The sequence below is a fragment of the Corvus moneduloides genome, chromosome 1 (assembly GCF_009650955.1).
Source record: "Corvus moneduloides isolate bCorMon1 chromosome 1, bCorMon1.pri, whole genome shotgun sequence".
NCBI lineage: Eukaryota > Metazoa > Chordata > Aves > Passeriformes > Corvidae > Corvus > Corvus moneduloides.
Window position 1 is genome coordinate 47,766,143 of NC_045476.1, and position 10,942 is coordinate 47,777,084.

Genomic DNA, 10,942 nt, shown 5'->3' on the forward strand with positions numbered 1-10,942 from the left:
TGAGTTTGTGTGTTGTTGAGAAAGAGTAATCTTTAAAATGGGAATTATTTCTGAAGAGCATCTGGATCATTCTGACGGGCCCCTCATGGAGCTGGAGCCACGTTCAATTGCATCCTCACCGGCAGCTTTGTCGGGAACCTACTAGGCAGGACGGTGCGCAGAATGAAAATTCGTTCCCTTACGTCCTAGAGGAGGCTTAGTCCTCTGATTGCCGTTCGCTCAACACAAAGAAAAGTCCTCAATCCGTGGTAAACCGTAACTATTGCTTTTGGCAGGTTTCTAAATACGAGGGAAGAAAAAAGGAGATGGGGTGGGCAGACGACGTCTAGCTTACTTCTGCTCCCTTCCCCCTCCCCGACGCGCAGCTCTATCTGCAACCCATGTGGCTGGGAGGCAGCCACAGCCGGTTCCAATTCCTACTTTCCCACTCTGCGCCCCTGCTCGCTGCCGGGGCTGAGCCGAGCCAGGACCGGCCGCGGGCTTCCTCCCCCCGCCCCCCGCCGCGCCGTCCTCCCTCTCCCCCGCTCCATCCGATCCTCCGGTCCCCCAGGGCACAGTGTGGGAAGTACGAATTTCCGCTGAATTTTCTCGGCAACTTTCGGAGCTCGTCTTTCTCCCGCTCCTCCCGCCGCCCCCCTCCCGTCCCCTCCCCGCCCGCTCCCTCCGCCCCTGGGAGAGCCGGCGGAGCAGCCGCTCCGCTCCGCAGCCCGCCCGCCCCCCGCGGCAGCGCCGGCCCCGCCACCGCCGCCCCGCAGCTCGCGGGCCGCGAGGGGCGGCAGAGCCCGGGCGGCGGCCCCGGCAGCGCTCCGGCCGGCTCGGGCGAGCCCATGGTGCCGGGCACCGCGACCTGCAGCAGCCGCCGCCGCCGCGCCTGCCTGCCCGGTGCGGAGCTCAGCCCGGCGCGGAGCAGAGGAGGGGCCCATTAGCAGCCGCGGAGGAGGCGGAGGGGATGCCGGAGAGACACAAAGCCGGCGGGGGAAGCAGCCCACGGCTCGTCCCGGGATGGGGGCGCCGCGCCGGGTCCGCCTGATGGTGCTGCCGCGGGTGCTCTGGGGCTCCGTCGCCCTCATCCTCCTGCTGCTGCCCGCGGCCGAGCCCATCTGCCCCGAGCCATGCGACTGCCAGCAGCACCAGCACCTCCTCTGCACCAACCGGGGCCTGCGCACCGTGCCCAAGACTGCCGAGCCGCAGGATATCCTCACCTACAGCCTCGGGGGCAACTTCATCGCCAACATCTCCGCCTTCGACTTCCACCGCCTGGCAGGGCTCCAGCGCCTGGACCTGCAGTACAACCGGATCCGCTCGCTGCACCCCAAGGCCTTTGAGCGCCTGGAGCGGCTGGAGGAGCTTTACTTGGGCAACAACCTGCTGCCAGCGCTGGTCCCTGGCACGCTCAGCACCCTGGCCAAGCTGCGCATCCTCTATGTGAACGCCAACGAGATCGGCCGTCTCAGCGCTGCCTCCTTCTCTGGCCTCGGCAGCCTTGTGAAGCTGCGACTGGATGGCAATGAGCTGGGCTCGCTGGGCGATTCCACTTTCTCAGGGCTTCCAAACTTACTCTATCTGCACCTGGAGTCCAACCGCATCCGCTGGCTGAGTCGCGGTGCCTTCACTGGCCTGGCCAAGTTGCGCTTCCTCGACCTCTCAGGGAACCAGCAGACCTCCCTTCGCCACCCCGACATCTTTGGGCCGCTGCGCTCCCTTCACACCCTGCTGCTGGCCAGCAACAGCCTGCGGCAGCTGACAGGGGGGCTCTTCCAGCACCTGCCCGGCTTGGCAAAGCTCTCACTCAGTGGCAATCGACTGTCTCACCTGGCCCCGGATGCTTTCAGGGGGCTGGGTTCGCTGAAGGAGCTGCGCCTGGAGGGGAACCTGCTGAGCCACCTACCTGCCACCCTACTGGAGCCGCTGGACAGCCTGGAGGCACTGGATCTGAGCCGCAATGCACTGACCGCCCTGCACCCGGCCGCCTTCGGCCGCCTCGGCCGCTTGCGGGAGCTCAGCCTGCGGGACAACGCACTGGCCACGCTCCCTGGCGAGCTCTTCGCCTCCAGCCTGGCCCTCTACCGCCTGGAGCTGGAGGGGAATGCCTGGAGCTGCGACTGCCGCCTTCGCGGCCTCAAGCGCTGGCTGGCGGCCTGGCACTCCCAGGGCCGCCTGCTCACCGTCTTCGTGCAGTGCCGCCTGCCACCCGCCCTGGCCGGCAAGTACCTCGACTACCTGCAGGACGCCCAGCTGCCGCTGCCGCAGGACGGCGGCCCCTGCCCCGATGGTGCCTCTCCCTCCCCGCCGTCCCCCGAGGGGCTTGGCGGCAACAACAGTGCAGCGGGGCTGCCCCCAGGCCCACCGCCGGCCGCCTCCACCGCCCGCCTGATGATGGGGGTGCCCATAGCCGCCAGCCCCACGCCGGCACCGCTGCCCAGCGCAGCAGCGTGGCCTCGACGGGCCAGTGCCGCCGGGGTCCCGCCGCTGGTGTCCGACCCGTGTGACTTCAACAAGCTGTTCCTGCACAACCTGTCGGTGGAGGAGGTGGGCTCCAGCTGGGTGACGGTGCGCTGGGCCGTGCGGCCACACCGCAGCCCCCGCCTGCTGGGGCCGGCGCGATTCCGCCTCCTCTTCGACCGCTTCGGCGCCGCCGTCAAGTTCCAGCGCTTCGTGTACCTGCCGGAGCGCGGGGAGCCGGCGGCCACGCTGCGGGAGCTCCGCCCGGACACCCCCTACCTCGTCTGCGTCGAGGGCGTCCTGGGCGGCCGCGTGTGCCCGGTGGCGCCCCGGGACCACTGCGCCGGGCTGGTCACCCTGCCCGAGGGCGGCACCGCGGCGGCGGCGGGCGGGCCCCGCGGCCCCGACCAGCAGCTGCTCACGCTGGTGCTGCTGGCGGTGAATGCGCTGCTGCTGCTGGCGGCTCTGGCCGCCTGGGCCGCCCGCCTGCTGCGCAAGAAGGTGCTGGGGCGTCGGCGTCGGAAGGCGGCCCCGGTCCACGTGCGGCAGCTCTACTCCACACGCCGCCCGCTCCGCTCCATGGGCACGGGTGTCTCCGCCGACTTCTCGGGCTTCCAGTCCCACCGGCCACCCCGCGGCGCCGCCGCCTGCGCCCTCAGCGAGGCCGACCTCATCGAGTTCCCCTGCGAGCGCTTCACGGACAGCGGCAGCGGCCGGCACGGAGATGAGCACCTGCTGCAGCGCTTCACCGACTGAGCCCGCCGAGGCCCCGGGACCGCGGCCAGCGCGGCGGGGGAAGGCGGACGTCAGTCTGTGAGGGGATGGTGCGGACCAGGGGTCGCGGCCTCCGAGGGGCAGAGCTGCGGCGTTCAGCCGCCCTTACTGCGGGCCGGGGCCGAGGCTGCATGTGAGACGGGGTTACCTCTGCTGGGACCTCACCGTTTTGTCAGAAATCATCACTAACCCAAGGAAAAGCCCTGACAGGCGGTAACTGTGCCTTGGCCTGAGGAGCAAATGGCAGGAGCTACTGCCAGCAGCAGCCAGTGCCTCCCTTAAGGAAACTCGGAGCTATTAATTTAAGTGTGCTATTTTACAGGTGGTTTCCTCCGACTGCAAGTTGGGAACAAGTTACAGTGAGCAGTCTGGCCCTGTGTAAGGAGCTTTGAATAGGTCTTTCCAGGGCACCAGTCCTTCCTAATCAAAAATCTGGATCGAGGGTCATCTTGTAATTGACCTGTGTGCAGCCAGGGAGTTGTCTGGAAATGTAGGGGGTTTTGCTGAATAGTTTGAAGGCTGAGCCGTTTCAACTCAAACCGAATGTGAGGCAATTCAATGTGCACAAGTGTGCTTTCATACTTTTCTGTAAACGAGAAACAATAATGCAGCTGGTTAGTTCTACAGGAATATATTGCTGACACCACTAAGAAAAACTAACAGATTTTTGTAGAATGTTTACAAATGAGCTATTTTAAAATTGTTTTTGAATAAATACTGCTTGGTACTTGTACACACTAATGTGTGCTGCAGTTGTCTGGGTCCATGATGGTCAGCAGATTGCTGACCTCACATAATCCATCTTCATTTCTAAATGGGTAGATGCAGAGGTGAAATGTTGATGGATAAATAATCATTGGTGCCTTACTTCAGAAACAATAATAGGTGAGAATATTTCAGGAATGTAAAACAATCTTTATCCTAACAGGCAATTCTCTCTTAGCCTTAGCCTACTAAAGTTAGAAGCTTTATGTACCTCACTGTGAAATAAAACATTTTGTGTATTAATCTAGATTATGTGTTTTGTGTAGCTGAGTGAGTAATGCTAGAATTTAAACCCTTATGCAGTAGTATATAATGTTTGAGTTGTTTTGGTTTCTTGGGTGTTGTGGGGTTTTTTTAAATTAGGATTTTGCTTTTGGTTTCAGAGCAATGCTAATCATTTTATGGTCAGTTGCTCTCTACTTCTCAGCCTTCTTCCTAAATATTTACAGAATGTGGTTCTGTTGTTACAAAATATGGTGGTATAGTTTACATTCATAATTCTCTCTGTGTGGTCTACAAATGAGCTAGTTGAAGAGGTCCAAACCAGGATTGCACTTTAAGTGCAACTGTTTTAGATGGAGTTTGGTAAATTGTTGAGACCATTGATACAACTTCTGCTCCTTTGAATTTAGCGTGCAACCTCAGATGAACTCTTGTGGAACTGAATGGCTTGAAGGAAGTGTTAGTGTACTATGGAGACATTTGTCTCAATATGATGCATTCATTGCTGACCTGAGGTGTTCGTGACTACAAGTTGTTTATTACCATTATTGCAAGTAAGCAATTTGGGGGGTTTCTGTTTTGGTTTTTTTTCCCCCTTTTCATTTTTTTCAGATGAACAAGTGTTTACAAAAGATACCACAGTAACTGGTACCCTTCAGTTGGAGTTCAGTGACTAAATAGAGAGAAAAGACTTTATGTTCTGAGGGAGAGAGTGTAGAGATCATTTGCCTTAATCTTTGTCTTTTAAATAGAGAAAGAAAAAATTGAAGTCTTGTTTCTTGGGTCAGTAGCAAGAAGTCCTTTGGGATTTCATTTTGACAGGCTGTAGTTTTCATGAATATCAGGGGCCAAACTCAGTTGTCAGTGTATTAAAATTCACTGCAATAGACACAATGTTGAATGGAATTAAAATTGAGGGAATGCAGTATCAGGTTTCATTTTTTGTTAAGAATTTTAAATTTCTGTTCTTTTGGAGACCTGGGTGCTTTTGGCCATTTATGATTGTGGAATACACCACTGTTTGTTGTTAGAAATGCAGTGGGATTATTGAGTAAAGCTGTGTATCACACTAACGTTAGCTCTATCACTGGATATTCTTCCAATGGGAGATGCATAGATGCTGTACATGGTTATAATCAATTATGTCAATAAATCCATTTGCTGAAAGAAAATTTGTGTCTTACATTGTATCTCGTAATGCATCCCTCTTCAATCATGGATTGGCTATAGCTTCTTCATTTGATGAGCACGAGGACTTGGACAGTGTCTCATCATTCTTTCATATCTTTTCATCATACATAATGTTTCCTATTTTGTTTTTAGTATGTTTGGATAGTGCAAACAGTAAAATAACTAAAATGGGCAGTTGGGCAGTTCTGAAACAGGTGGCATTTCTGAAACACTGTCTCAAGATAGACTAATAAGGTGCCATTACATCAGTGAACTAATAGATCCTTTAGGAGGAAAATGAAGAAATAATGAGTGTTTGGGATCATATCAGTAGTTTATGCTCATTGGAAGTTACAGTTCTGAGGGTTTTTCAGTATTACCAGGCTGATGATATCAGCGTGTCTTGTTCAGCATGTGCACGTTGTTCTAATTAAGAATTCACTGCTTCTATCTGAATTTTTGCAAACATCTGGAGAAACGCTAGAATGAAATGGAACTGGCTTTTCGTTCTAGCCTGGGAGAAGTAGATACATAGATCTGCACAACAGCAACAACAAAAAGTTAGCAGAACAAAGCTGTTGACTTTTTAAAAAGCCACGACTTCTGCACCTCTAGGAATACTTGCAGGCTTTGTCTCCAGATATTACTTGCAGCATCTTTGCAGGGAGGGAATTGTACTAGCAGGTGGCTGAGGAAAGAAATGTCAGTGACCTTGAATGACCGAAAAATGTAAATATAACATGGCTCTATTTTTACCAGTAGTATTTATATGTATTTGGGTCTTTTTTTAAAGTAAGCTCATTTCTAAAGAATGACTGTAAAAACAGCCCTTTCTAAATGGATTAATCTGCCCTCAATTTGTGCTCAAAATGTTTATCTTTCTAGCAGAAATAGAGTTTTACTGCCCTGTCCTCTTATGGAATCCATGCAGCTCGGGGAAGAGTGAGCTCAGTGCTGATCTCCTGCTGAGTAATTACTGAACATGATATATATTAAAGATTGAAAATCATCAAAATATTGCCCCATCAAATTAAGTGGGCTGCTGCTGGGGGTCTGCAAGAGGTACCAGGGCTTCCTTAGTGTCAGCACTGCCTGATTTGGCAGCCTCTGCCACCTCCTGCTCCCCCTCTTCAGTTCCTGCCTCCATCCAGCTGGCATGGTTGGTTGTGCAGCTGGAAAGTGAACTGTGAAACTGATCACCCTGAAAAATACCCTTTCCTAGTAGCTCCCCTCTCCCCTATTTTTCATCCAGCTCAGTTTCTTGGATTCTCTTTAACTCACACAAGTAGTGGAAGTAACAAAATGTGGGTATGGAGTTCAGAGGCAGGAAAAAACAGTCAAAGATGGGAAGCTGCTTAAACAATCTCAGTCTTGACATTCAGTTTGTCCACAGTCTAAGAAAATCTAGGCTGTTCACATTACAGAAAAATCCTATGAAGGTGATACAACTTTACTGGAAATCATTAATGATCTGCAGAATTGAGTGCTTAGAACTTCTCTTTAAGGTCCTAGAAATATTGACGTTACAGCATGGAGCTAGAGAGAAACAATCTGAGGAGAGCAGAGGTACAATGGTGTCAGTGAATGTCTACATGTGGATGAACACCCCTCGTTAAAAAGCACCGCTTGACTGTCAGAGCCTGAGTTAGCACAGTTAAATTTATAAAAACGCTGATTTCTTTATGCTGCGCTGTTTACTTTTCACAATGCACTGCAAGTCCCAGATTTTAAAATATGATCAACATTTGAACCCTTAGAAGTAGGACTGGGTAAATTATGCATGTCTCTTTCCTGGAAGAGATTTGAAAAATGAGGAATTGGGAGGAAAAAAAAGTCTGCTCCAGGATATTTGTTTGTCTACTCATCAGGATATTTATTTAACTAGTAAACTAACATTTTGATTGTAGGGGATGAGTGTACAAAAATCATTTGTTTCCATGACGGTATCTATTGGTATTTGTAGAAAACTCCACCAGTGAACAAGAGAAATACTACTTGATTGCCAAAAACCTGGCTGCTCCCACTAATTCATGTTTCTCTGCCCACCAAGTGTGTACATATGTTGTGTGAGGTCCACAAGTGAAGCTTTGGTTAAAAAAATTATTTTAAAAATTAAATCAGACAAATTATGCGTACATAGGGATGTACTTGATTTTTCATGTGGGCAATTCCTTTGAGATTGAGAGAATTTAAATTGTTTTATAAATGCTGAATCTATAATCTGGTATTTGCTAAGTAGAAACGAGGAATAAGTATTAGAAAACACTGCGTGCTGGATGTTGGATTTGTTCTTTTTGCTCCATGCTAAATATAGCATAGTTTTGGCAGCCTGTCCAAATACTGCTGTTGTGTTTTTCTCCATAAAAAGTTGAGTTTTCTCAAGTGCATACTTTAATTCCCATAGAAATTAAATTCCTGTAGAAAAATAGTCAATTGTCTTTAAACACAAATATTTATCTTAGTATCATTGTAGATGACTTTATTTATAGAGATGCTCCTTGATAAGTCTTTTAAAATAAATTGATATCTCATTTGTTTTTACAAACAAGACCATAAGAATTAGAATTAATAATACAGTATGAATAAATAGTTGGAAGAAAACTGCTTCAAACATAATAGAGATATTTATTAACAAAGAGGAATCTGACACTTTAAAGAGATTTTATGGGTTTTTATGCTGTGACACTCATCTCCTTTGTTGTTGGATTTTTAAAAGTACATTTATTTATAGTTTGATAATCTATGTGTAATAATTTTATGTTGTAGAAATAAAATGTTTGTTGTCCAGAAATGGGAAGACCCCCACAAATATAAATCTCAAAAGCTATTGAGTATTAAAAAGAAAATCGGGGTACTGTTAAAAGCGTTTATTCTCACCAAAATATTGCCTGATTTTTCATTGCAAAGTGCATTTGAAGTTGTTGCCAAGTAAAGCAGTCCTTAGCTAATAAATTAAGTGGTGTTTCTTGACTTCAGATATAGGTGTAATCTTGTTCTTTACTTTACCAAGGTGTTTTTTTTAATGTCCAGACAAACATAATCTCTAGTCGCTTTTTTTTTCCCCAAATATTTCAATTTTTTGTATATTCAGTATTTCAAAATACTTAATTGCACTTCCAAGATCCATCCATGGGGAACCTGTACCAAGAGAGGATCTGAACAAACATTAAAGCAATCTGTCAGTCAACATATGTATAGCACTTTGTAATGTAGCAAGTGCTCAGAGGTTGTGAAGTGAGTGGTTTAATTTTTAGAATATTGTGAAAATGAATGCCCAACAAAACATTCATGCAGAGTCACAGCTGTGCCTTCTAGTGATGGCAAATATATTACTGTAGTGTAGCACCTTATACATCAGTCTGGGCTAGTCTAGTTCATTTTGGTTTGCCATGTGAGACTAGAAAAAATACTTGATTATAAGACGAGAATTCAAGGAAATAGAGCAGATAAGCTTTTTGTGAAGTCTTTGGCAAAAATCCTGTTAGCCAGCATTTTCCTGGTTCACTTAACTTCTCATGGGTGAAATTTGTTTCATTGTCATTAGTTGAGTGTATGTTTGTTTATTTGTAGTAAATATTTAGAATGAATTTGAATAGCTGAAAAAGGCCTGGATACATATAATAGATAAAAATCACATACAGGAAGATAATGAGACAAGTTTTCTCATTGAGAGATTGATTTATCTCCTAAGGGACAAATAGTTCAGGGTTGTTGTCTTTAAAATAAACCTGAATGCCAATTTTAAGTCAAGAAAGGAATATTCTTTCTGGAACATGAAGAAGGTAGGAAGGTTGCAAATAGTTACATTAGTTCCGTGCCAACAAGAGCAAAGATCAGCATTATGTTAACAAATTTTATTACATGGAGAAACACGTGTATCCTATCTGGATCCAGAAAAGTTTGCTGAAATTGTATCTGTGATTCATTGTTACACTGCTGTACTTCATCCTGACAGTGAGAAAGACCTCTTTTGATATGTCCAAATCCGTATTTTAGTACAATCTTTAGCCTCTCATCTGTCATTGTACTATTGATGTATCTATGATTGTACCATTTATTTTCCTCATCTTACTAAATATTTAAATATTGAAGTTAAAATTTTAAAGTTTCTCAGCACTGTAGCGGCTTCTATCTGACTGTTGTAAAACGATTTGAAGTAGGGGAGGATGCCCAGTAGTGATACCAATCGGATGAAAGGTCAAAAAAATATTACTATAGAGGAACATGCTCAGGAAAAGCATGCTTTTAGGAAAAAAAATGTTGTTTATAGCTGAAGGACAACATGGTTTATTTGCTGTTACTATGTCTCGATCTAAATCTTGAGCAAGCATGCTGCAAGACAAGGAGCATATGTTAGACTTATGAGACAGTTTGGAGTGTTGCTCAGTACATACAGCAGATGTTCTAGCATGCCATTTTTTTCAGCAACAGCTTAATCCTTCTTCTGTTTTCACTCCACGAGAGTGAAAAGACTTCAAGACTCTTTATGTAGGTACCCATCAGTAATAGCTCTATGCTGATGGAATTAATTGTATTGGAGGACTGTGCTCTAAGATGTTCATCTTAAAAAAAAAAAATTACTTCTCAGATCTGATCAACTTAGAGAGATGAACTTTAGTGTTAACTGACATGGAAATGTCTGTCTCAGCTGATAATTACAAAAGAGGGGGAATCTTTGGTATTCTCTGAAATTTGGTACACTCTGAAATTTAAAGACATTTACCATAAGGACCCAGTTAATTAATTTTCCCCTGAACCAAATTTCTCCTCATCCTCTTGTTGCCTAAAAACGTCTACGTATTATTTAAAATAGTTTGTCAACACCTTCAGTTTTTCTTTCTCCCAGCACCACTCCTGTATTAGGTGTTTGCAGTATAAATCTCTGTTGCGACTTTTAAATGCAAGTGTGGCAGAAATAACTCAGAGCTATCTGTACTCACTGAGTTCAATATGCAAATGAATGGAGTAGTAAATGAGCCAAAAATCTGGAACCTCCCAGTAATTCCTGTAAGCCTGGTGAAGGTTCTGGGATCCTTGCTCTACAGTTGTATTTGTGCCTTCCACTTGAGTGCTCTTCCTGGTGTAACACAACCTTCTACTAGCAAGTTATTCCTTGGCACAGAGGGCTTTTTAAAGAGATTTGGGGCATTCAGGCCAGCAGATGTTTATTTTTTTCCTATCTCATCTTTAAATTCTGTATAATGGGAGTTTGTTTTGGTTTGTTTTATCTATTTTGAAATAAGAGATAACAGCCATTTACAGTCTACAGATTACAGCCAAAATACAGTATTTTTAGAAAGAAAAGGAAGGAATAATGAATTTTAAATAAATCCTGCTTAAATGGAAGTTATTTTGTTCAGCAATGATTTGTGACTGGAATGGTTCACTGAGATCCCACTGATACTATTCTGTGCACAAAGTGCAGAGCCTTTTGGTTTTCCTGCCATGATATATCCCTAAGAACCTGAGACTGTAGAGGTCCAGCAGAAAATAAAGACATCCCTTCCTTCCATTTATGTGGCTTAGATGGAAAAGAGATTCAGGCTCAGCATCTTTGCCAGAATGGCTA

At 46.8% G+C, this 10,942-nt stretch overlaps 1 protein-coding gene across 1 annotated transcript; it reads left to right on the plus strand.

Annotated features, from left to right (window-relative positions):
- The first annotated feature begins 794 nt into the window (after positions 1 to 794).
- Positions 795 to 5,375, plus strand: TRIL (TLR4 interactor with leucine rich repeats). The gene has a single exon (XM_032108971.1). It carries the CDS (start codon positions 1,003 to 1,005, stop codon positions 3,196 to 3,198), a length of 2,196 nt encoding a protein of 731 aa, XP_031964862.1. The 5' UTR covers positions 795 to 1,002; the 3' UTR covers positions 3,199 to 5,375.
- The last annotated feature ends 5,567 nt before the right edge of the window (positions 5,376 to 10,942 follow it).